The sequence below is a fragment of the Mauremys reevesii genome, linkage group 8 (genome assembly GCF_016161935.1).
Source record: "Mauremys reevesii isolate NIE-2019 linkage group 8, ASM1616193v1, whole genome shotgun sequence".
Lineage (NCBI taxonomy): Eukaryota > Metazoa > Chordata > Testudines > Geoemydidae > Mauremys > Mauremys reevesii.
Window position 1 is genome coordinate 93,991,619 of NC_052630.1, and position 27,413 is coordinate 94,019,031.

General features: G+C 42.9%; 1 protein-coding gene across 5 annotated transcripts in view; it reads right to left on the bottom strand.

Moving 5' to 3' along the window:
- The window catches only part of FGGY (FGGY carbohydrate kinase domain containing), a 365,851-nt gene that overhangs the window by 36,339 nt on the left and 302,099 nt on the right, over nt 1–27,413 (bottom strand). For all 5 annotated transcript variants that reach the window (XM_039486503.1, XM_039486506.1, XM_039486502.1 and 2 more), the window contains 5 exons: nt 26,896–26,957; nt 22,396–22,543; nt 19,984–20,058; nt 16,025–16,145; nt 11,868–11,962 (listed from right to left, as the gene is read on the bottom strand). In XM_039486503.1, the coding sequence (XP_039342437.1) occupies nt 11,868–11,962; nt 16,025–16,145; nt 19,984–20,058; nt 22,396–22,543; nt 26,896–26,957 (501 nt within the window). The remainder of the gene's footprint in view (nt 1–11,867; nt 11,963–16,024; nt 16,146–19,983; nt 20,059–22,395; nt 22,544–26,895; nt 26,958–27,413) is intronic.

Sequence of the window (27,413 nt, forward strand, 5' to 3'; positions counted from 1 at the left end):
ACGTTCTGAAGAGTGCACAGAAGTTGGCAGAGGAACTTCAAACTAAAGCTATTTTCCCACCCATTCAAGAATACAAGTGTCACCGAAGAAGACATTTTGATTACGAGACACGGTATAATCCCATAAGAGACCCCAAACAACAATTCAAAGTTGAATTTTTTAACCAGGTGCTAGATTGTGCAATACAGTCAGTTGAAGAACGTTTCATGCAGCTCAAGGAACACAGCAGTATATTTGGGATGTTTTATGACATTCCAAAACTCCTCACTATACCTGAAGAAGACCTACACCAGCAATGCAGGGCACTGGAGACAGTGTTGACACATGATGACATGCACGATATAGATGCGAGTGATTTAGGTGATGAACTGAAAGCCCTTTCAAGATACATTTCAGCAGGATCAACTCCAAAGGCTGCTCTGGAATATATGTGCAGAAATAAGATAACCACCCTCTTTCCAAATGCTTTTACTTCTAACACTTCCTAACAGTTGCCAGAGGAGAACACAACTACTCCAAGCTGAAGTTAATAAAACACATCTATGACACAGGAGAGGCTGGTCGGCCTTGCAACCATCTCAATAGAGCATGAGCTGGCCCAGACTGTGGACCTTCAGGAAGCAGTTCAAATCTTTGCAACCAAGAAGGCCCGGAAAGCACCACTTTGATTATTCAAACAGATAAAAATGCCAGCGTTTACTATGCAGCCAAGAAAAGTTACATTTGCTGTTCAAGCGTTTGAAAGTTAAGTGTTACTTAAAATGTTTGAACAAGGCATTTTAAGTTATTAGTTTCTCCTTTATTGAGGTAGGTAGCAGAGTTGTACCATGAGAGGAGTAGAACAGGAAGAAGGCAGAATTGAGACCTTTCAAAGTTTTGGCCCAGGAGAGGGGACATGGGGGCATCATTTGAGCTCCCCACCACATGTGCCAAAATGTTGTGGGCTGGCCCTGTGCACATGTAACCCACTGGTCACACTTGTTGTGATATTTATATCTTATTATTTCTTTGCAGTCGCTCTCACTATGTGCAAGATGCTTTCCAATCACTGCCGAGAGTTAAAATGGTGAAAATGCTCAACATGGGTCTGTGGAGAGACAAGCCCAAACCGAACTTTTATCGCCTCCTTGATAAATGACTCCACTGGTTATAGAAAGTTACTGGTCAAACACATTTCATTGCCATGTATAAAGTTTCTTTTCTTTAATCCTTTCCTCGTGGAGAAGATCCCACTTTAATTTGTCAGGTCCAAACGAAAACTGGTAATTAAGTTTCCTAAAGGTAATTTTATTAATTGCTTTAATGTGCAATTAAGGAATGAGCAGTGGGGTTCCTGGTTTTTACAGGTCAATAATCCTGTTCCTGAGTGTATGCGCTATGTCTGAATGAGTAGGCCGTCCTGAAGAAAGAATTGGACAATTGCCAAATCAAACAGCCCTCCCCCCTTTCCAATTTTTACTTACATACAACTGAAGCTGAGTAACAACAATATATTTGAAACTTTGACATTTATTTATTGAACACTTTTACCTAGGAGAAGTTGCTGATGTAAACTGGAAACGATCATAGAAACGATCACACAGAAATGTGCATAGACAGTGAACCAGGATCCTGGTGCTCAATAGACACAGCCTCTAAATAGACTCATCTTGGTCAGCAATGCTAAGGCTACTTCATTCACTGGCATATAAATTTAAAAAATCCTTCACATCATGCAATTTTATATGGCAACAAACCACCATGGATTGTCTCCTGTGTCAGCATTGAGCCAGGTGGGCTGTTTTATAGCTTGTAGCTACAGAAACATTAAAGAGACGCAACTAACCAGCTAAAAGAAAACAGTGTAAGGCTGGGGCAAATTAAAAGACAAAACTAAATAGCAAAAAGGAAAACAGAAGGTTTTTTCCTTCAGGAGCCTCTAGAGACTAAATAATCAAGGATGAAATAGGAGATAATTCTCATCACCCTGAGCATTCTTTTATTGGGTAGACCAATTGTTTTAATTCCTCTTTACCACGGAGGAGAAAAAATGCAGAGGGGACACATGAAGAGGAAAACAGGGAACTCAACAGTCTTTGAAGGAACAACATATGGTGACCAGGCATCAGAAATGGATGTTATAAATCTTTACTTGGTAGAATTACCTAAAGATGAAATTGCAGTTTTGAATAAAGGCTGGGGCTTTTAAACCCACACTGGAATCTGGCAAATTAGATTGTAACGCAGACTGTTACAAATTTTGCAGTAACCTTCATTTCAAACATTTCTTTGCAAGATGTGCAGGATACTGAGAACTCAATTGTTAGCACAGATGTGGTCAATAAAGATAATGAATAAAAGGGGAATATGATCTTTTCGAAGAAATCCCCTTTAATCCATGAGTCACTAATGCATGCCTGTTCACTTGCTCTCATCTGAAAGTTAAGGATTTGGATACTTTATTTGGGCTATTCTATTGAGACAAAAATCTGCAAGATTTAAAAGTTGGAATCTGACTGCTTGGGAAAAAAACTATATATTATGCTCCTTAAAGAGCAATTAGAGTATTGTTATATAAGAAGGAAGAAAGTAAGGTGATAAATTGGTGCTTAGTGTCTTCTGAGAAGAAACATGCTTAGGACTACAGTATGACTTCTTCAAGTAAGAAACCATTATTGTAGCAGTAAATATAAATAATGGGTCTGATCAAAACCCCAGGAAGGTCAATGGAGAGATTCCCATTCATTTAAGCGGGCTTTTGGGTAAAATGTATTGCTATACAGATAATTCACGACCCTGTATTAGGAATGGTGTTCATTACAGACGTTCTAAATCAGTGGTCACCAATCCGTCAATCGCGATCAACGGGTCGATTCTGGAGCCTCGGCCAGTCGATCGCGAACTCCGGAGCTAAAAGTCTGGTGGCGCAGCAGGCTCAGGCAGGCTGCCCCATACCGCTCCCAGAAGCGGCTGGCTGCTGGCACGTCTCTGTGGCCCCCGGGAGAAGGAAGATGGGGGTGAGGCGGCTTCGCGCGCTGCCCCTCCCCCAGCAGCGTCCCTGGTTACTGGCCAATGGGAGCTGTGGGGATGGTGCAGGCAGTGCACGGAGACCCGCTGCCCCCCTCAGGGGCCACACACAGAGACATGCCAGCAGCCAGCCGCTTCCAGCAGTGGCATGGGGCCAGCAACCAGGAGCCACCTGTGGTAAGTGCCTCCCAGCTAGAGCCTGCATCTCACTCCCCTCACTGCACCCAACCCCCCAGCCCAGAGCTGAAGATTTTTACAATCATGTTGTTCATTCTATTTATCCATTCATATTCCTATGCATGCATCTTATTTTCATGCTAGGACATTTCCAATATTTATAATTAGAATTTAACATTGAGTATAAACATTGTATTTTGTAAGAAAAAAGGCAGAGAAATAGGCAAAAAAAAATCAGTAAGTACACAGCTTGCATCTAATCCCAAAGACTGCACCCACCCTGCCAGTTTAACCCACAAAGCTTGCAGCTCATATGGAAAAGCAACTTTTGTAGTCTTCTCAAAAGCTGAAGTCCTCCAAATTAGCTTAAATATGCAGTAAGTAAATAACTTCTTAGACAATAATTTAAATTTGTGTTCCTTAGAGTGCGTTGTAGTCCTGGGTCCGAGTCACCTGTACAATGTGGGCTCTTTTGATCGGTCAAGAATAGTATTAGTAATACTAAGAACAGTAATAGTAGTAACTTCAGCATCATGCATGAAGGCACTGAGTTGTTTGTGTAATGCTGCTAAAACCTCCAATAAGTTCCTGCCACTGACAAAACCCACCTTGAATCTGCTGATTCAGCATTTAAATTTGTACTCTGATCTCCGCTAGTCACCACTGCGCTATAACCCTACCCCGTGGTTATTTAAGGCTCACCGTGTGTCTGGAAACAACAACTTTCAGCAGAATCCCAGCCCTCGCCTATAAACGCATCTGAAGGACCCGCGCCAGAGCTCCCTCCCACACCACAAACCCCTACTCCAGCCCGGAGCCCCCTCCTGCACCAAACTCTCCCCACAGAGCCCGCACCCCTCACTCCTGCTACCCAACCCCCTGCCCCAAGCTCAACATTCACAGTTGAGAACGTTACACTGATTTGTGACAATCCCTGAAGGATTTTGGATCTATAAACCACAAATGACCCTAATAAAAAGTAAAACTCATGAAATGCCCAGTGGATTCTATGAGATTAGGTGCAGTGACATGCATCCGACGAAGTGGGTATTCACCCACAAAAGCTCATGCTCCAAAACGTCTGTTAGTCTATAAGGTGCCACAAGACTCTTTGCTGCTGTCACCATATGACACCTGTACCTGAACTCCCTCCCAGAGCTTGCACCCCTCACTCCTGCACCCCAACCCCCTGCCCCAGGCTCATCCTGGAGCTCCCTCCCACACTCCAAACCCCTCAGCCCCAGCCCAGATCCTGCACCCCTGCCCTGCACCCCAACCCCCTGCCCCAGCCAGGTGAAAGTGAGTGAGAGTGGGGGAGAGTGAGCGACGGAGGGAGGGGGGAAATGGACTGAGCAGGGCGGGGCCTCAGGGAAGGGACAGGGCAGATCCTGGGTTGATCAAAAAGTGATCTTGGGCATAAAAAGTTTGGAGACCACTGTTCTAAATGCTATCACTATTATACATCTTTGTTCCCCGTCCCCTGGATCAAGGATCTCCCCATGCTGTGAGGTCTGTCTCTGCAGCACCATCCTCATGGAACCTGAAGAAGGTATGCCACGTGACGGGGGATCTACAGAGAGCAAGTTGTGAGCAAGAGAGGAAGGCAAAGAGAGTCAAGTTCATAGAATCATAGAACTTAAGATCAGAAGGGACCATTATGATCATCTAGTCTGACCTCCCGCAAGATGCAGGCCACAAAAGCTGACCCACCCACTCCTGAAATAATTCTCTCCCTTGACTCAGATGTTGAAGTCCCCAAATCCTGATTTAAAGACTTCAAGTAGCAGATAATCCTCCAGCAAGCGACCCCTGCCCCATGCTGCGGAGGAAGGCGAAAAACCTCCAGGGCCACTGCCAATCTACCCTGGAGGAAAATTCCTTCCCGACCCCAAATATGGCGATCAGCTGAACCCCGAGCATGTGGGCAAGACTCTCGAGCCAGACACTCAGGAAAAAGACTTTCAATATCCCAACATTGACCCTCGGTACTAATTACCAGTGGTGGCACGTTATTGACCTATTGACTAAATCACGTTATCCTATCAAACCATTCCCTCCATAAATTTATCAAGCTTAATCTTAAAGCCAGAGAGGTCCTTCGCCCCCACTGTTTCCCTCGGTGGCTGTTCCAGAATTTCACTCCCCTGATGGTTAGAAACCTTCGTCTAATTTCAAGCCTAAACTTCCCGACTGCCAATTTATATCCATTTGTTCTCGTGTCCACATTAGTACTGAGTTGAAATAATTCCTCTCCCAATCATGAGTACAAACAGGCAAAGTTCAACTGTAATTACTATTGCTTATTATTATTATTATTATATTTTAACTTTCTGCATAGCACTTGGCACCTTGGTTGGCAGAGCACTATAGATCAAGGCCAAGATTTTTAAAAATGCCTAGTGATTTTGGAGGGCCCAGTCTGAGAGCGGCTAACTTGAGACACCCTAAAGAGGCCTAATCTTCAGAGAATTGTGAGCACCCAACCTCAGAAAGGAACCTCACGTTGGGCATGCAGAACCCAAAGCACCCAAAAATCACTTTTAAAAATGTTGCCAAAATTATTGGGACAAATCCAATCAAAATTCTCACTTAAATGAATGGGAGTTCTCACTAGATAAGGGGCTGAGGAAATATCAAGCAAAGGCCTTATAATATGCTCCCTTATTGTTATACTGGACAAAGCGCTTTGAACGATGCTACACTATATCACTAACAGAGTACAGCCAATAATGTCTCCTCGTGGCAAACATTATAATGAAGCTAACCATAATTTATGGGAGCAGCACTGAGAATGGTATTGGCTGGGAAGAGGCCTGCAAGACGGTGTGCTAGAGAAAGGAGATCAATATAATGACAATGAGATTACAACACTGGATATAAGCTTTGCATGACAGCTTTAACAAAGAGTACGGGGTTTACGTGGCCTCTTGTTTCTGATTCTAGTATAGTCAATGGATAGATTCTTTGTCAAAAACTATTTTTAATCATTTCAGTTGTCTATGGCGCTGTGCAACTGGTACCACTGTATGTTGTCGGTAGCCTATTTTAACCAGTGGTGTGTTCTGAAAATGCATTCAGTGGAAACAGTTATGGTGTGATTTTTCCAAAGCTGCAGGAATAGAACTGTGTGCTGTGACAAGATTCAAGTGCACGATGTGCTCCCCTGTGAACAAGAAGCTCAAGCCTGGTCTACACTAGGCGTTTAAATCGGTTTTAGGAGCGTAAACCCGATTTAACGCCAAAACCGTCCACACTAGGAGGCACCTTATATCGATTTTAATGGCTCTTTAAACCGGTTTCTGTACTCCTCCCTAACGAGAGGAGTAACGCTAGTATCGGTATTAACATATCGGATTAGGGTTAGTGTGGACGCTGATCGACGGTATTGGTCTCCGGGAGCTATCCCACAGTGCACCAGTGACCGCTCTGGACCTCAATCTGAACTCGGATGCAGTGGTCAGGTAAACAGGAAAAGCCCCGCGAACTTTTGAATATTTCCTGTTTGCCCAGCGTGGAGCTCCGATCAGCACGGGTGGCGATGCAGTCCAAAATCAAAATAAAAAAAGAGCTCCCGCATGGACCATGCGGATGTGATCGCTGTAAGGGCAGGCAAATCCGTTCTATCAGCGCTCCGTTACAGAAGATGAAATTCAGAATCCTTTTTTAAAAATCTCCAGACAGACGCCATAGCAGGGACTCAGCGCACTGCAGCGTGACAAGCGTAACGGAAAGCCAAAGAATCAAATGGATGCTCATGGACTGGAGGACTGAAGCTATCCCACAGTTCCTGCAGCCTCCGAAAATTATTTGCATTCTTGGCTGAGCTCCAAATGCTTCTAGGGTCAAACACAGTGTCCGCGGGTCAGGGCATAGCTTGGCAATCTACTCACCCACCCCTCACCCACCCCCAGAAGCGAAAGGTAAAACAATCCTCTGACTCTTTTACATGTCACCCTATCTTTACTGAATGCTGCAGATAGACACGATGCTGCAGCCGTCAACACCAACATCCTTGCTCCCCCCCCCCCCCGCCATGGGCGGCTGATGGTACAATACGATGGCAATCCATCCTCATCGTCAGCATCAGCTGATCGTGCAAAAAGCTGGAAATCCATCCTCATGATCAGCCTCAGCTGATGGTACAAAAGGACTGGTAATCGTCCTCGTCATCAGCCTATTGGCCCTAATTTTTTCTGGTGGATGGATGGTGCAATATGGCTGGTAACCATCCTCATCATAGCAACAGGGGGCTGAGCTCCATCAGCCCCCACCCTTCATGTGTAAAGAAAAGATTCAGTTGCCCCTGGACTAGCAGTGGGATGCTGGGCTTCTCTCCTACACACTGCTTAATGTCCTGTCTGGACTATCATAGCAGCTGGAGGCTGCCTTCCACTCATTTCTCACTAACAAGTCAGTGTGTCTTATTCCTGCATTCTTTATTAATTCATCACACAAGTGGGGGGACAATGCTACGGTAGCCAAGAAAGGCTGGGGGAAGAACGGAATCAACAGGTGGGGTTGTTACAGGAGCACCCCCTGTGAATAGCATACAGATAATTTCTGCAGGCTCTGACACAGAGCAGCTGTGCTCTCTGGTTCTATGATACGGTGGTTCTCTAGTACACTTGCCTATATTAGGCAGCACTGATTCTATTTTTAGATACCAAAAAGGAGGGATTGACTCAGGAGTCATTCCCAATTTTGCTTTTGCCCCTGGCTGATCGGCCAGGGGCACTTATGACAGCAGCTAATGGTACAAAACGATGGAAGGTGCAATATGGCTAGTAACCAATCTTGGCTTTTGCGCCTGGCTGATTGGCCAGGGCACTAGCAGCAAATGGTACAAAAGGACTGGTAGCCATGATCATCCTCAGTTCCAATTTATGGAAGGGTTTGGATGGTGCAATATGGCTAGTAACCATCTCTGCTGTCATGCAAAAGCAAAAGCATGCTTCTGTGTAGCGCTGCTGAATCGCCTCTGTGAGCGGCATCTAGTACACATACGGTGAGAGTCACAAACGGCAAAACAAGCTCCATGATTGCCATGCTATGGCATCTGCCAGGGCAATCCAGGGGGAAAAGGCGCGAAATGCTTGTCTGCCGTTGCTTTCCCAGATGAAGGAGTGACTGACGACATTTACCCAGAACCACCTGCGACAATGATTTTTGCCCCATCAGGCACTGGGATCTCAACCCGGAAGTTCCAAGGGGCGGGGGAGGTTGCGGGAACTATGGGATAGCTAGGGAATAGCTACCCACAGTGCAACGCTCCAGAAATCGACGCTAGCCACGGACCATGGACGCACACCACCGATTTAATGTGCTTAGTATGGCCGCGCTCCACCCGATTTTATAAAATCTGTTTTACAAAACCGGTTTATGCAAATTCGGAATAATCCCGTAGTGTAGACGTACCCTCAGATACCATGGGAATGAGCATGATATAAATACCTAGAGAGACAGATCAGTTTTCCCCTCTCCCATGAACAGAGGCAGTAAGGAAGGACTATGGTCCTGATCCAAAGCTCATTAAAGTCAATGGAAACAGTGCTATTGACTTGAACAGGCTCTGAATCAGACCCTATAAGAGTGGCTGCTTGCGGGGGGCGGGGGGCTGCCTTTGGGAAGGTCAGGCCGCAGAGCCAGGGGTCATAAGACTGGGCTTATGACCCCCTTCATTCTTTTTTTCTGTTATGTTTACTTATTTTGATTTCTTATACTAAACTTTTTTATTTAAAGAGGGGTAAAAAGCATTGCTGAATGTGACTGTCTTTGTTTTTTCTGCTAAATCCTCCCACGCATTTATATGGGCCAAATCTGAGCACAGTTACTGCGATTATTCATTCAAATCAGGTTTCAGAGTAGCAGCCGTGTTAGTCTGTATCCGCAAAAAAAAAAACAGGAGTACTTGTGGCACCTTAAAGACTAACAAATTTATTTCAGCATGAGCTTCCGTGAGCTACAGCTCACTTCTTCGGATGCATAGAATGGAACACACAGACAGGGGATATTTATACATACAGAGAACATGAAAAGGTGGAAGTATGCATTCTCAATTGATTAGACTCTGCCTGTTGGTATGCATACTTCCACCTTTTCATGTTCTCTGTATGTATAAATATCCCCTGTCTGTGTGTTCCATTCTATGCATCCGAAGAAGTGAGCTGTAGCTCACGAAAGCTCATGCTTAAATAAATTTGTTAGTCTTTAAGGTGCCACAAGTACTCCTGTTTTTTTTCATTCAAATCACTTATTTTTACACTTAAAATGCCAGGTAATGCATCTAACTGGCCACCGGTGTGTGAAATTGCCAAGCTGCACATGCAACTTCAGTACCAGCACATGTAAATTAGCAACATAATTGTGCCTAAGCCGGTTTGAACTTCACACCTTTAAAGTTTAAATGAGAGCCAAGCGTCTTTGACTTTATAAGCTAATTCTTTTTTGCATTTGTATTTTGATCATGACGAAGTCTCCCAGCCGAAAAGCATAGTTTCCAACTGATTGTTGGCCATGTGCCATCATGAAATGTCTTTATCAAAGGATCAAATGCGTTATTTTGAATGTTACGCTGCAGTGAGCCACTGACTGATTCAGGAATGCAACAGCTGACTCAGATAGGCTGTCAAAATATGTTGCATCAAATACTACAATCCAGCACCTTCAGAAACATTTCTGAATGTTTGAGGTTAATGGGAAATGTAGATGTTCAGCACATCAGAAAAATCCGATCATTTTTACTTAGGTGCCTAAGAATGGATTAAAGTACCAAATATTTAGGTAGTCAACAATTTTAATCTCAAATTCTACAGACACTGATGGGGACAGCCAAAAAGTGCTGGTGCCTGACCTCAACATGTACTGTTTCAATAGCACTACCTAGGTATTAGCTCTTATACAGCGCTTTTCATTAGAAGATCTCAAAGTGCTTTACAAAGGAGGCCAGTATCAGCATGTTATCTTAAATGGGAAAACAGAGACACGGAGAGGTTAAGTGACTTGTCCAAGGTCATCCATCAGGGATTACTGGTTTCTTAATTTAAAAGTGTGTACTTAAACTTCTAGAACGAGGTCCCACTGAAGGACATCATCACAATATTTTCATTCAAGAAAGCAAATATAATAGTTCTGTGAGGGTCCTGTTGCAGTTTACATGAGAAAACTTTTTGAAGGACCACGCTGCATTGTAGTACGAGCCAGGGTATTTAATCCGACTTGCTTGGATAGATTAGACTTTTGAAACATTTTGAGTACGCCAGGATGAGGAGACATATTCAAAATAAAAAACACATAAGAGAAAAGGCAGCTGAGTCTGAGCAACTTCACAGCATACGATTTTACTAACATTCACAAAACCAAACATAGTACTGTGAGTTTTGACATATTAACTTACCAAGTATCAGTGTGGATGACAGTTTAGCTTTAAATTAAGCACCTATATATTCGAGGCCAGGTGGTAATTTTCAAAAGATTAATGGAATAGGAAGAACTAAATATGAAGCCCTATCACAAGACGCTTTTACTGAAATCGATTGCATTTTTCAGAACGATCGAGTTCTAGCTGCAAGCACCACAGCGATATAATACAGATACACTACATAAAAAGATACTTAATTTGCTGCAATGGGATTCACTTTACTGAGAGAATTCTCATGAAAGGAAACTGCTATTCCCAGGTAATGCATATAATTCAGTAGAACCTTCACTCTTCCATTCCACATCTGGAAAAATTTGAAACACCGTGCCAAAGGCTCAACTGGTGTAAATCTCCGTATTGGCTTCAACGGGCCAATGGCAATTTATACCAGCTGAGGATCTGCACTATTCCAAGGGACTCCTAGCTCACTTTCAGTTCAAAATTTCATTTAACAATTTCTGTGCTTGCTTTAAAAAACGCAGGCAGAGGCTGTTCTAGTAAGAGCGTATGTGCAAACACATTATAATGTACAGTCTAGTGCCTATGTGTGCAACTGCAACATGAAACCAGGCAACACCTGTTTAAATGTCACTCTCTAGCAGCTGATCTACAAAAAAGATAAAAGTTCTAATGCTACTTCTACGAGCGTTAATGAAGTTAAGTAGCTGGAGTCTGCGTTTCTGGAGCAGACATTCCTAAATTCCATCCTTAATGGTGACCCTTAATGGTGGATGACTGCAATACTTATGTGGGCACGGAAGTTATACAGTGTGGCCCACGTTTAAGATTCCCCAGTGCCAGGAAGTGGAAGCAGGGCTAACCATGAACGTGATAACTTGGGATGAAAGAGTGGTTGTACTAGCAGTGGTCACAATCTTAGGATCTGAGCCTGTATTGAGCTCCATGTGAAGCTATATTCACCAGGAGCTCATTGCAGGATCAGAGCCTTACTGAACACCCTCCTTGTTCATCTGCCAAATTGCCTGGGTGAACTCTACAAGCAGTGTCTTGTGCTTGCCTCACCTCCTCACAGCTAAAAGACAAGTTTCTCCAATACACAAAAGAAACACAGGTATAGCAATGGTAGGGCATACTTCAATGAAAGTGGGGGAGGAACCAGTAAATACATCTGAGATTGGAATCTTCCTTGCTGAGCAGAACCTACATTTTTCTTCCATCTTAATTATTACCTGTGTGTGATGCCAGATATAAAAGTGCACATGAAAAGCGGAAACAGCAGGACTCGGGTTTTTCCATTAGTGCATACCTGTACCGAAGCGAAATCTCCAGAAGCACAAGCTCCAAGAATAGCAGCACCAACTAAAACAGACTCCACCTCTTTGGACAGGACAATGGGCTTGCCTATATAAGAAAGTGACACACCTCTGTTAGGAAGAATGAAATGACGCAGCGCTAATGACACAACAAATAATTAAAGTGGGGGGAAAAAAGGAAGTTTATTCTATCAGCCAACTACACAAACCCCATACATGGCTAAGCAATGGCACGTCTACAGTACCTATCCCAGGCTCTAGGCAAAATACAGAATTTATATAAAAATTTCAGTAAAATATTAACACACACAGCATAGATTATACCAGAACAAAAACCCAGACCTCTTCCCCATTGCAAACATCTTTAAAACCAGCCATCCACACCCTCAATATCAGTCCCCTGCTTAAAAGGTGACCTGTAGGGGCAAAATGAGATTGTGTCATTTTTTTTGCTTCTTTACTATGTGTTTACTAAAACAATGCTTGAGTTCTTTCCCTCTTCCCCCACAAATATGTAACAATGTCTGAGTTTCTCTTCCCTCTTTTTTTGTTTTGTTTTTGTGTTTTCCTGGAAGACCCGAAGAGAGAAACTGGGAGTTTTCCCCACTCTTCAGCGAAGAGACTGAATCCTAACAGAGATTTTTTCTTCCAACAGTTTGTAAGACATGTCCGTTAAATAGAAGATATAAAACCACCACATAATAAAATATAAAAACAAATAGCACCTTCCATGTACCTTCCTGGCACTTGTGATATCAGATACCTACTAGTTCTCTACCCTCTGCAGTCTTTTCCAGGAAAAACTGAGTAGAAAAGAGCTGAGTTTTCAGTGTAAAAAACACAAGTAGAAAAAAAAGTGAAAGAACAAACAAAATATGAAACCTTTCGGCCTTCCTCACACCTCATAAAAAAGTCAAACATGAGGCACAAATCCATGTCTTTTCCTAGCTGGAGGCTCTCTTAGTAACAGTCATTACCATTAGGTTAAACAATTCTTTAGTACTCTTGCAGTACTTGGCATTGTTGTGAATTCCCTGATTATTATCATTGGGTTAGTTACATTCTGTGGCTGGATTTACATGGTAAAGGCCCATACTCAGGGGCGGCTCTAGGATTTGCGCCGCCCCAACCAGGGCGGCACGCCGCGGGGGGCGCTCTGGCGGTCGCTGGTCCCGCGGCTCCGGTGGACCTCCTGCAGACGTGCTTGTGGAGGGTCCGCTGGTCCCGCGGCTCCGGTGGACCTCCCGCAGGCACGCCTGCGGATGCTCCACCGAAGCTGCGGGACCAGCGGACCCTCCGCAGACACGTCTGCGGGAGGTCCATCGGAGCCACCTGCTGCCTTCCCGTGGGACGCCGCCCCAAGCGCGTGCTTGGTGTGCTGGGGTCTGGAGCCGGCCCTGCCCATACTGCAAACAATACTGGGAGAAGTGCTTCCTGCTGTGAACCGTTGCATTTAGGTCAATATAATTACTCCTGGTAATCACTACTCCTGGTACTGAAATGTAGAGTTGGGTTCTAGGATTGCAAGGTGTTAAAGTAATCGAGAGGCTCTTGAACCTGCTACTCCTATGTAGGCCTTCCCTTGTAAGGGGCTAGGAAACTCTTTGTTAACATCAACTCGTGGAGTTTCGTTCATCGTCCAAAGTGGGAAGCACAAGGACAACTCATGACAACATTCTGGGAGCCAGATACTCAGCAGCCTTGTGACAGCTTTGCACCACTCCACCTGCACAAAGCTGCCTCACCCCAGCTCTCCAGGATGGTGGGATACTTGGGTGGCACAAAACGACTGTATTTGCTCCTATGCCAGCTCCAGTCTCTCCAGACAGCCTCTCTGTACCCCAGCAATCCTTCACTGCTGGAATGGCCCCTTCGGGCCACAGGCAGCCAGTGTTACTCAGAACATCGCTCAAGCTTCTATAAGTTGTATCTAGAGGGGATCAGCCCAGCAGAGGTGGACATAGGACATAGGGAAAATGGGACACCATGTGGGGCTAGCCCTAGGCCCCCCCCCCCCCGCCTTCACCATCACCTCCTGCGCAGGGCTGGCCTGAGCCACTCACCTGAGCCCTGCCCCCCTCTCCATGTACGGCTGGGGGTCACTGCTTGCCCAAGCCCTGCCTGCCCCCCGTGCAAGTCTGGGGTCGCTGCTTGCCCAAGCCCTGCCTGCCCCCCGTGCGAGTCTGGGGCTGGGGTTGCTGCTCGCCTGAGCCCTGCCTGCCCACCGCGGGAGGCTGGGGTCACTGCTTGCCCGAGCCCTGCCTGTCCCCCGTGCGAGTCGGGGTCTGGCATCGCACCAGCTCTGCCTGCCCCCTGCCTTCTCTCACTGCGCAGGGCTAGCATCACCGTCCTCCCACCCCCCGCATGTTCCACCACACCTGACTTTTTTTGACAAAAGCTGATAACTGATCAAGTCGGCAAGAGCAAACAGGACAAATGCCCACTTTTGTCAAAAAGTCAGGACAGCCAGAATAAGGTTTAAAAAAGGGACTGTTCTGGCCAAAACGTGACGGATGGTCACTCTAAGGATTGGTCATTTATATTCCCCCTCTTGAGCTGCACCCACACCTTAGAATCTGGGCCTGGACCTTTGAATATTTCCAGATACACTAGAAAGAAATGTTACTCCTAGTATCAGTGTTTGTAGAGCTTTGAAGCACTGGGCAACTTTCAGTGTGCTTTAAAACTTTACTGCATACTTTCTTAAAGTGCCCTCAGAATGAACATATTCATCTTACCAGTGAACAACAAGAGTCTGATGCTTTTAAAGCCGTCTATGAAATTATCAATTGGCAGTCCACATGGCTGAGTAATGGCACTTGTATCTAACAGTAACATATTCAGAATTTTTTTCTTTTCCTGAAAGAATGGGGGATTGATCCAGGAATGTTAGTTATTTTATCTGATAGGCTCTAATGAGTTCAACAGAAGCAAGAGCATTTCAGTCGGATGAACTTTGACATCCCTTGTTAGTCACACATTTTACAAATGGGGGTATTCAAAGAGTGGAAAAAGGCCTTTTTGTCCTTCATTGTACTTAGCCATTAGTTATGGTCAAAGGACTCCAGTTTAAATTTTAACAAGAATACCTATTAATAGATCTTTTATTTCAGACATCAGAAAGCAGCTTTCTATTCCAAGTCTAGTTGCAACAAAACTGACCATATGTTTCTTTTGAATCAGATAAGGGAAGGTGTGGACTTGATAAAATCTTGTTTGACAAATAGAAAGCACCAATGTGGCAATACCGAATATATCTAGCCTAGGTCAACGACCATTGTGTCATCTGGTTCTCTGTTTCTGCTTTCATTTATTATAATTACATGATGCAGATTTTCATCTCTTTTCCTGCATCAAGGTAGGATGTCTGTTTTGATGTCAGAGTGATGCAAATCTGCACACCAAATTCCTCAAATCCGAGCTTTAAACTGGATCCAAAACATCTTGACCGTTCTTAATTTGAAATATGCCCCAAAACACACACAGTTCATAGATTTTCTGAAACCTCTTAACTAAATCACATTATTTTCCACATTTTTAAAGAAAACACATTGAACTGACTTACAGATGTTCAAAGACACCCAACCTATAAAGACAGAATGGAGATTACAAATAGACTGCAAGCTTGGACTCTGCTCCTGCAAATATATCCACATATAGAAGCCCTTACATCAATGTGAAACCTTATCAATGTCAATAACACTCTGTGCAGGAATCAAGCTCTGCAGGACAGGATCCTAAATTATTTTAATAACTTGAGATAATGAAGGAATACCTATTATGTTTAAAAAAATCTATAGAAAGGTTATAATTCTCAATATTCTATAGCATTGTCCTATAAGGATTTCAGAGAACAAGGTCTAGGAGTGGGAAATCACATAGACAGTTTCTCTATGTTCTCTGTTTGCTAATAACATGGATTAGGGACCTTTGTTTACACCATGTCTTTGTGTTATTCCAGTGTCTTTAAATTTCAGGAAATCCAGCCTTTCAGGAAGTAACATTTCATTACACAGTTTTTGGCCAACCAGCAAAATAGAGTTCCATATAAAGGGCGTATTTATTTTTCCAAACACAACGTTTTTAGCCACCTAAAATAATAAAAGTAGTTTACTGTCCTCTTTTCCCCTGCTTCCTTTGTCTAACTTACCGGTAATGTCAGCATGCATCTGCACAAAGAGGGGATTCTTGCTCAGTCCACCGCACAGAAACAGAGTGCTGATGTGATGCCCGGCAGACTGCAGAGTTTCCAAAATATGTCTTGTTCCCAACTTGAAAGACAGAAAAAGCCTGATGAACATGGAAAACTTACTCAGAAAGAAACCTGCACTAAGGGAAGGCAAGGGTTAGGCCTACAGGAGAAGGGACCTGGTTTATCATCAGGTCAGTAAGGTGCATTGTATGACCCACAGTGACCAGGAACAGGAAAATTCATACTGCAAGCATTAGGGATGAGGAACTAGAAATGAAAGGAATGTATGAGGGCAGCAGGCTGGAAACAGCACCTTGGGAGTTGGCTGTAGGAGGAGCAGGGCCTGTTAGCTGTCTGTATGCACAGCTGGAGAGAGTAAGGGCTGGGAACCCAAGGGGCAAGGAAAGTGGTCCGGAGCTGGCATAAAACCAGGCTGTGAAGGATCAGGAGAAATCAAGGGGAGACATTTGAGGATCGGCTGTTTGTGACCAACAGAGCAAGTGACAGGAGAAAGCAATTGAGTAGCAGCAAGGGCACCCTGGAGACAAACAGTGCCAGATGCAGCCCGCCAGAGCTAAGACATCCCCACCATCCCCTCCCATTTGCTTAGCCCTCCTGCCTCTGACAAAGCCTTGCAGCACAGATGAGCCTTGCAGCATGACAAGAAGGTCAATAAAGTTGGGATCTGTCAGACTAAGGGGAAAGCAAGTCAAAGAACTATCATTTGAAATGTTTGGTCTTCAGCACCTTCCCTTTTAAACCAGGGGGCTGTTATCTCAAGTGCCAGCTTGAGTTTTGGGCTGCTTCTGAAAACTGAGACCAGTTGAGTAACACCAGATTTGGGATGTTTACTGTGAAACGCTGGCACAACCAAAATGTAGTTTGGTTAAAGGCAAAGTGGTTATGATGAACTAAAACAGCCACAAGGCCAGCTGATTAAATCGCTCACTTCCCTATTGACACAGAGGGCAAACTTTCCAAATCATACAGTTAAGATTTTAAATGATAGAAAAATAAAACTACTCTAAAAAGTCTCTCTCTCCTAAGAACTGGCATTGATGATGACAATTATATTTCTGATTATGCTCACAATAGTCTCACTGTTGTACTGAATTTTGCCACATGAGCAGCCAGAGGATAGATACTCTCTTTCACAGCTGCTGATATTTACATTTATTAGCAAATTCCCCCAACACACAGACACAGACACACCAAATACTTTGAAAAAGAACATGCTGTGAAAATTATTTTGTGTTTACCTGCCTGGAAAATTTTATTCAGCAACATTTACATTAAAACTAGACATTCCACTCAGGGAGGTAAGGGTGGGGAGGGGTGGGAAAGACTAATTTAATCTTAAATTAGAGAATATGCAAATTGAGGGGCTTGAAATGCAAATTTTATTTTTAAAAAAATCTCCCATTGTAAATAAAACTAGAGATTAACAGTCCGTGGGTATGACTTGGATTTTGACAAGGTTTGCACATTTGCTAATGTTGGGTTTAATGTCTGATGTTGCTCTGATTGAAGTCAATGAGTGGTACAGGACTCCGGCTCTAAGGAACAGGAAATTTTTCCTTGTAAGGTTACATAATAAACATAAAGCTAAAATTAGGGGGAAGGGAATTTTGAAAACTGATTTTTTGTATATAATAAAGATAATCAGGAAGGGCAGGCATAAATTTCCCTCAATCCATTTATTATGATTACCTACTGCTTCAATGGAATTTTAAAAGCAAGTGTGTATTAATTTACCATGAAGAGAAATTTAGTGCACATCTTATCTTGGTATTCTGTATCACACACAAAAAATCATTATAAAAAGATGCTGATCTTAATGTTAAAATGCCGTATATGAAACAAAGCAATCAGATAATAGGTGGCTTTCCCAGGATGTCCAACAGAGAATGTGTCCACCTCATTAGTATGAAATAACAACAGGGCATGTGTTTGGTACTGAAATGTTTTTGTTTTCAGCCTCTTTCAGGGGGCAATATCAGGAAAACAAACACATTCTTATATTTAAATCATACAATTGTATTAAAGCACCAAGGAGACCACAATTATGTTCAGCTGAAAGGGGTCAATCGTCAGCACTAATGAATTCCAGGCTCAGATTAAATGACAGGGCCGGCTCTGGGCACCAGCGTTCCAAGCATGTGCTTGGGGCAGCACTTCTAAAGGGGCAGCATCCTGGCTCTTTGGGGCGGCCCTTTTCAAGGAGCGGCACGCCAGCTTTTTTTTTTTTTTTTTGGCTTGGGGCGGCAAAAATCCTGAAGCCGGCCCTGTTAAATTATCAGGATTTGCTGAAGGAGTGTTAACACCTCAGATACATAATTCACAGTAAATTTCCCATGTCTGTCCATGCTGCTATCCCAGACGGTGTGGCATGACACTGGGATTTTGCATGCCATATTGATCTAGGTTATCCATAAACCCTTGTCCCCATTAGAAAACAACAGCCAGTGTGAACTCCCACGATGGCAGAAAAACGTGGCCATATTATCTCATGACAGCTGGAAAGATCATTAATTTCATCACTGTACCAGTCCCTGTCTTATGCACAGCGTAACTGCAGGGATGTATGTTTACACTTACGCAGTATAGTTTTGTAATGAAATAGGCAGAAATCAGTAAAGAGTTTAGGTGTGAAGATACTGCAGTGATAGGCACCAGTACAAAAGACAGACAAACATATAGATAGGTGAACCACAGGGAGTATATATCTATAAATACAAGCTGACTGACCCACTCTAGCAAAGATTTTTTTGTTGCTGTTTAATCAAACAAGTCACTTGGGATAAGTGGGGCTAAAGTCTAAATTCATTCCTGTAAAATCACACCCACATACCCACACCTGCACCATATACATACATTAATGGACTGTGGCTGTTTGTTTAACGTAGAGGTATGGTGGTCTCTCCATCTACTTTAGCATAAACCGGGGTGGGGGTTGAGAGGCAAAATAAATCATCCACACGGGTCAACATCATACCTTGCAACAGAAAAACTGCAGGAGGAGTGAAATGCCAGGAGTGTCAGCCTGCAGAATTACTGACTTCACACTACAGGGGTGAGGAAGGAGAGGTTTGTAGCCGCTCAGGGCTCTGTCCCTACACAAGCTTCCTTTCCCACCCTAGCAGCACCACACCGTACAATCCACACCATCAGCACCGCCTCATGTCGCATAGTCTCTGATGTGCGCCTGGGGAAAGCACTCCCTCCACGACCCTGCAGGTTTGGTGGGGATAATATGGCATATGGCAACTACTCACAGTATCCAGGCATATCTCCCGAACTGCACTGAGCTGCACCACTGTAGCACTTCACTGAAGACGCTACTATGCTGACAGGAGAGCTTCTACCATGAGAGGAGGTAGTTATGTCGATGGGGAAAGCCCTCCCGTTGACATAGCACAGTCTACATCAGGGGTTAGGCTGGTATAACTTCAACGCTCAGGGGCATGGATTTTTCACACTCCTCAGCCACGTAGTTATACTGATATAAATTTATAACGTAGACCTTGCCTATGTCTCTCTCCTCCTTATAGACTTGCCATCTCCTTTTGGACTGTATTTACACATCTTTCACCTCAGACAGAAGAGGAGGCGGCTCCATAGTGGTGCATACCCAGCATTCCTTGCCTTGTCAGAACAATTTGAGGAAAACTCTTCTAGGGAATTTTCCTCCCTGCAAAGAGGATCCTTCAGGGTTTTTTTTCCATGGGAGGGGGCACTCCTCTCCATACATGTGATGTTTATCTTGCTCCTTTAAGAACTCATCTGGTGAGTTCATTTGTAATTAGAAATCTATTTTACAGGAGGGCATGATCAATCTGCAGTCTGACACAGAGTGCAATTCCTTTAAGTAAGTCCTTCATGCTTTTATAAAAAGCAGACTCTTTAAAATGGCTTACAGCAATGGCTTGAATTGTGGCCAAGTAGATAAGAGCGAGTTCATCAAGGCCCTGATACAATGTCAGTCCAACAACCTGCGTGGAACACAAGAAGAAAATGTTCAAATCTAGGAGAGGTGGAATTTCAGCATTTTCTGTGAAACACAAGGCATGCTTTCTTGTTGCTACACGTTTAAATGCAAATTCTAATCCTGTCTTTGTGAGCTGCACACACGCTTAAGTTAAATATATTACTCCCGATCTGGGTAAGAACCACCGAAACTGATTTTGTCCTTGCAAAGAAACAGTGAACAAAATATCATTTTGTAAGGGATTTATGTGTTATGTTTTCACTGATACAGTTTTCCTATGAGATTTGCATATTCCTTGGGAGTATATTTAGTCTAGTACTATGAAATGAAACACAGTAAAAAAAAAAATCCTACATGCCCTTCCACTAAAAGACAATTAATAATTAAGGATTAGATTATGATTTCATTTTCTCTGGCATAAATCCAAATTCCTTCTATTCAAGTCAGTGTAGTTACTCTGGACTTGTATTAGAGCAAGTGAGGTCCTAATTTTGTCTCTAAATGTGGCAGAAAAGATGTACTATCATTGCTAGCATTTGCATAAGAGACTCAAATGAGGGGAATAAAGACCCTCCTGGAGAACATATTTCTTGTGGAAAACAGAACAGCTTTACTATGGATCAAAATATTCATGGGTCACTCCCACAGCAAAAGATAATCAGGTGCACCTAAGGGCAGAATTTAGCCTTAACAGTTTTACTCAAATTACTGGTATAATTACAGCTCATAGTGATGCCCTTTAGAGGTATGACTTCTGAAAAACAACATGAGTATTAGTGCCAATTGAAATGAAGTGCATAGCACTGTTCCTGGCACCGGTACTGAGGTGGGAACTTATTTTGTATATATCTTTACTTGCAATAAAGAAGTGGCTTAAAGTTTTTCACAGCTTTTGAAGGGTAACTAAATAGGTAAATCCTTTTATGATAACAATATATTTCAGCATGTTGCTGTCTTCTCAGAACAGATGATTCAAGGTGGAATTCCTGTGTCATTAATCAGGATCAACAAGTGCCATCCTTTTCAGTTCAATAGTTGAAAAAGAAAGAAGTTTTGAAACCACCAGAAAAGAACACTCAAATTATCTCTAACTATTAGCCTCATCTTGCTGCGCAAGAATTTACAGATCTATCCATTTATCACCTGAATGTTCCACAACCTCTCCCCCCAGTATACTGTATGAACCCTCCCATTTTTAGTAGCAGTAATTATGGGTGAACTCTCCCCCCTGAAAATGTTTGACGTTTCATTTGCGGGGATGCTGGGGATGCTGATGACTGAGATGATCTATTGAGGTTATTTGCCTGCTCTCAGGGACCATGTTAAGGTGCGTTATTGCACAAACTACCTGGGACACAAATTAGAACTATACATCATTATGATTCGAGAGATATCAGACCTTAAAGTCACATAAATTATACCCTTATTCACCTGTTCAGTCATGGTCTTGTATAATAACATCCTAACATGCAATCCAGCTAGTCTGCCTCCATCTTGTTCAGCTAGCAGAAGCATCCAAATGTGTGGATGTTTATGTTAACCTCATGAGTCCACTTGTGCGGAAAGTCTCACCAGGAGAGATTCTCTCATGAGCTTCCTAATTCTGCTGCTTCAGGTTCTAGATTGAAATACTGTGAAAACTGCTCTTCTCACAGTATTTCATCCCTTCCAGAAGAAACATTTCACAACCTCAAATCAGGATCAGATTCAGCTCAGTTTTGGAAAATGAATAAAAATTCAGGAGGTTTCTTGTTTATGTATTTATTTTAAAATCAGCGCTTGCATGCCCATGGCTAATAATTACACAGGAGCTTTCCAGCTTCTGATGACTGTGACCAATAATCAACTGAACTAGTGTAACATGCCTATTCAGCAAAATGACTGAAAATTTGAAAATCTTTCCTTGCAATATTTTATATCATTCTAAGTCTCTGGATACACCCTTCCAGTTTTGGACTGAGACTCACCAATTCCACAAGGGGAATGCAAGATTAAGCAGACTGGTGAGTGCACAAAAACAATGAGTGGCACTATTCAGTTCTCCAAAATATGACTGCCAGTAAAGATACTGGATGGAAGATGTACCTCTTAGTATTTTCAGCAAGTAAATGAGACACTAGTGATATTAGAAGTATCCTGATCGGTGGTGTGCTGCAAAAACACTTGCTATTTTCAACAACAACAACAACAAATATCAGCAAGAAACCCAAATCCTGTGGGACAGTCTGAACGACTAGGAAGGAGTATGTTTAAAATAAAAATGTTCCTTCCAATTTTTTTTTAATTAATTTTACCCCGTTGTTCTGTCTTGACCTTTTTGCAAAGACAGGCTGTTTCTTACCATGCCCTTCAGTGTCAGATCTGCTAAGGGAGATCGGTTACCATGGAAATCTGGCCAAACGTGTAAATCAACAGTGAGGAAACCCACAGGCAAAGATTTCTTAATCAGATCCAGGTGACTGTTCAAGTATGCATATATATTTTGAGCACTAGAAGAAAAACAAGTTGGGAAAGAAAAGGGGAGGGAGGTTATTCGGTGAACATAAAACATTTGCACTTCTAATGTCAAATACAAGAAAACCATCAAAAGGGGCCCAAAAGCCAAACTTAAAAGAGAGAGAATCATTTCCTTGCCAGGAGAGTGGGGGTCATTAAACTCCACTATCAGCCAGTAGAATGACCGAGTTCCCACAGTGGGCAGGGAGGTGTGGAGACAATGAAAGCTGAGTGACCTTCAGAAGCAGTAGCAGCTGCACTCCTTGTGCAATGCTTCCTGCCGGTCGGTCCTGAAACTGCAGCTGACTGGCATAATGGTGGCTCGCCCGCGACACAGAGAGGGGGAAAGCAATCGTGCAATGAAGACCGAGAGAGGGAGTGAAGAAATAAAAAAGATTCCCAAAGAGGAATGAAAATAAAATCCCTTTAACAACAGAAATTACTAACATTTGTAATCAAGAGGTCCGCATATTAAAGTTTTCAATATTCAAGCATAGGGTATAATTAAAACAAAGCAGTGAGGGGAGACTGCGGACAGCGAGATGCTGCTTTGCAGGGGAGGAGCTGACTAAGGTCCCTACATTTAATTCTCTACGTTTTTATAATGCACCCAATCTCCACATTATCCAAGTGCCTTTTTCCTGGGCCAGCCATGGTTGTGAGATTAATGATGAACTCTTCAGTGTTCTGGCTTGCAATGGCACTTGTGACATTCCAGTTAAAATAAGTTGCAATTATGGTTAGAATCTTTCTTTAAAAAAAAACTTTTGTACCATCATAAACAGATTTATAATTTTATTTTTGGTCTTGACTCCTAAGAAATCAGAGTAGGGCATTTAGTTTCGGGCATCTTGGTCAATAATAGCATCTACCCTAATTACAATTGATTAGCCATTGTCTCATTTACTGTAGGTCCGAAACAGTGATATTCATTTAGCCCCTACATGTATATTCAATTGTGCACTAATGAGATCCCCAAGGGAATTTGGCATATGTTTTACCACATTGACTTCTGACCTCCGAGCAGCTGTATATTTATACTTTGCATTCAACCATTCAGCAGCATGTTTTTTCAATTATACCTTTCCATATGTGTGCTATCAGAGAATATCATTCAAAATGAAGTACGCTTGGAAGACATTAAACTAACTAATTCACATCATTATTCACATTCTTTTAAATGTGCTTTCTGTGCCTTCCTGGAACTGAATTATGATAATTTTGAAAGTTACAATGATTCTTTTTTTCATATTGTGGCCTTATTTTCTGCCTCCCTAAAGATCATATTATAAACAGTACCTGCTAATAACCAGTCCCTGCATTTCCAGTAGAAGCCCGGCTTTTATGGGGTGAGAAGGGAAAAGGAAGAGGGCAACTTCATTAAACATGAGGCTTATCCTACTTCCCAGCTTCCATCTGGCCCTCTTGTTACTTGGATTCCCAGGGGGAGAAGTTATTCCAGAGCACAAACCCTGTGTAGCAGAGGTTGACATTTAACCATGCCTTCTCAGGCAAGCAGATATCCCTAGCACTACATGTGTACACCCTCCTCTTCCTATATATGTCTAGGCCCTACAACTCTATGTCTGGTTAGAATGAATGGCAGAGCTCCCTCAAACGCCTACCAGTGCTACTTGTCAGCCAAACCCATTGGACAGTGTTGGGCTACTAATTTTCTGAGCCAATCCAATTTCTATTTAAGAAAAGGGAAAGACATCCATTAACTTCAGCAGCAGTTGGATCGGGCATCATGTCCTGGGACCTAGGGCTTTACAAAGCCAAAGGCTATGGCTGTCATCTGGCCAGCTGTTCTTTGACCATTTAAAAATTATACAGGAGTTCCGCGAATAATAGTAATAGTTTATATTTGTAACATGGGCCAGATTTCAGAAATCAATATGAATTAGGCACCTACTGGGATTTTCAAAAGTGTCTATCTGCATTTTTAGGCCCCTAAATACCTTTGAAAATCTAGGCCTAAGATCCACAGATGGAAGGAACTGCCAAATATTATTTTTATACATTGCTTGAAAGATCTTAAAGCACTTTACAGACATACATCACTACTGAAAAGCAGCCACCTGTAAGGTGGGGGAAGAGCCGTCAAAACAGCACAGTGCTCACTAGTGGAAGGCAGAGAAATTCTGTCCGAAGACATCAAAGCAAAACACTGCTCTGACAAAATCTGTCATAGGATCTATGATGTCAAGCAGAGAGGGTCTTGTTTCTCAAGGTCTCATCACAGAGGGACCCAAACAATGTAAACTACATGGAACTTAGTATGTCCACCATGGAAAAATGACGGGGTGACCCAAGCCAGTCAGGGTTAGAACCTGTGATTCTAGGAAGATGATGTATTTAAGCTCTGATGCTTCGACCACAAAGTCATCCTGAGTCCACACTCTAGCCTGGATAGATGGAGTTTTACTATCTCAATAATGCCTATATGGTGTTATCATACAAAACAGACCTGATTCTTCATGGCCTGGCACCCTGTATAGGTATTTACACCTCTGTGAAGTGGGTTTAAAATGCCACCAGACATGTGAGTGGAGAATTCTGATGCGTTGGCATTTTATATCCACTTAGATTCATAGACTCTAGGGCTGGAAGGGACCTTGAGAGGTCATTGAGTCCAGTTCCCTGCTCTCAGGGCAGGACCAAATACTGTCTAGACCGTCCCAGATAGACATTTATCTAACCTACTCTTAAATATCTCCAGAGATGAAGATTCCACAACCTCCCTAGGTAGTTTACTCCAGGCATGCGCTGGACCAGTGTAATGACAACACAAGGTGAAGAATCAGGCTCAGTATATCAGAATAGACCCCCTAAAATACTTCAAAGAGATCTGTAGGCAAATAACTCCCCATCCCCCACCATCAACAACCCCCGAAACCAAAACAAGACCCTATGTTAATATTAAGAATCTGACTTAATTTGAGAAAAAGACAGGAAATTCAGACCAAAACTCTGCACTAAAAACCCCCTTCTATTTGGCTGTTTCCACTGATATAGTTCTCCGTGACGACGCCTCAGAACAGTGGGTGAAGTTTTAGGCCTCATGTGCTGTAATAGCCAGGTACAAGGTGATGTCTTAGGGATGGAATTTCAACCCAAAATGCAAAGTTCCTGGCTTCTGTCAGTTTAAGTTAGTCCCTTAATGCTACTCTTTTTCGGGGAAACGGGGAGGAGGGTGAATTTTTAAGTGGCTTGTTTACTAAATTTATAGCTATGAAAACATATCATTAGAATGGCAGTGTCTGGAAAGCATTATAGAAATACCATTGGTATATTAACCATATAAAATATTATGACCCTCTTTACCAACACTCTCCTGCAGTTTTACTAACTGCATGAGCCTCAAGAAAGAATTAAAGATGCAACGCGGTATCACAGAGGACAGTTATATCACCTTACATTCAGTATATAAAGAAATAAAGTTCTCTCTACCTCAGCACTCAAGGATTTTGCATTGTGTAAACTGTGATTTCTCATTCAATGCAGTATTAGAGTTAGTCTAGAATCGCAGACGCCTCGAGCAGACACGCTGCACTCATGCAAAACGTGGATGGTACTGGGGTGATCCATCTCTTGGTTTTAACTATCCCTTTATTCTGGGTTTGCATTTCTCTCTACACTACCGTCCCGGTCTTTTTTCCATACACTAGCTGTTCTTTCATATAGCAGATTTCTCCTAATAGTGCAACGTAAGCTAAACCTCATTCCTGGAGCCTGACAACATCACCTCTGAAGTATGAGAGATGACTAGCCCTAGGCACCCAGGTCTGCAGCATGGAGACTATACTCTGCTACCAAGAAACATATTGGGCTGGATACAAAGAAGACTTTGATGTGCAAAGCAGGCGGCCAGCCATACCATTTGGGTAAGTATTTGAACCTAAGGGTGAATATTTTAGGTTTTTAAAGCTTTGAACCCTGAATTACCATTACAGAAGCCTTTGCAAATACTTCCAATCAGTTCAGACTCAGGGGACTGAGTTCACAGCCAGCTTGGCTGAGCCCCACGTCCTGAAATGGGAATGTTGCAGTACAGGGATGAAGGTACAGTGGAGTGGGGGGGAGGGCTAGCTCAGTGGTTTGAGCATTGGCCTGCTAAACCCAGGGTTGTGAGCTCAGTCCTTGAGGGGGCCACTTAGGGATCTAGGGCAAAATCAGTACATGGTCCTGCTAGTGAAGGCAGGGGGCTGGACTCAATGACCTTTCAGGGTCCCTTCCAGTTCTATCAGATAGATATAGCTCTATATATTATTATTATTATTATTTTAGTGTCAAAATGATCATTGTAAGGCCGCTGTTTTGATAAAGAAATAAGAGTGGTGACCTGGCTGCAGCTTTTGCTTGTAACTCTGGGAAGGCAACATGGCCTCGGACTACGTGATCTATCTGAAAAAGAACAAAAAGACAAACAACCAGATTAAAATAAATTAAATTTAAAAATTAATTCCTGGTAAAATATATTGAAACTCTGTCATTCTACAACAACAAAAGAGCTTCCAGCTTACTCATGACGTACTAAAACCTGGTCCTACTGAAGCCAATGGCAAAACTCCCATGGATTTCCATGGTATCAGGATTTGGCTCAAAAAGTTTAACAGTGATATACCAAAAATGAGCAGAATGATAAGCTTAAATCGTCTCGAATAACTGATTGGCCGTTAGCTTGACGTAGCTAACACATTTGTAATGGCTAGTGTGAACACTCCACAAGTGTTTATTCAAGGACATGAATATTTGTTCTTCACCGTGAAAATCAATTAACTCGAGGTTAAAAAAGACTTCCCCTACATAGAGTTGACATGTGAATTGGACCCTCCAGGGAAAGGTGTCTAGTGTTATACA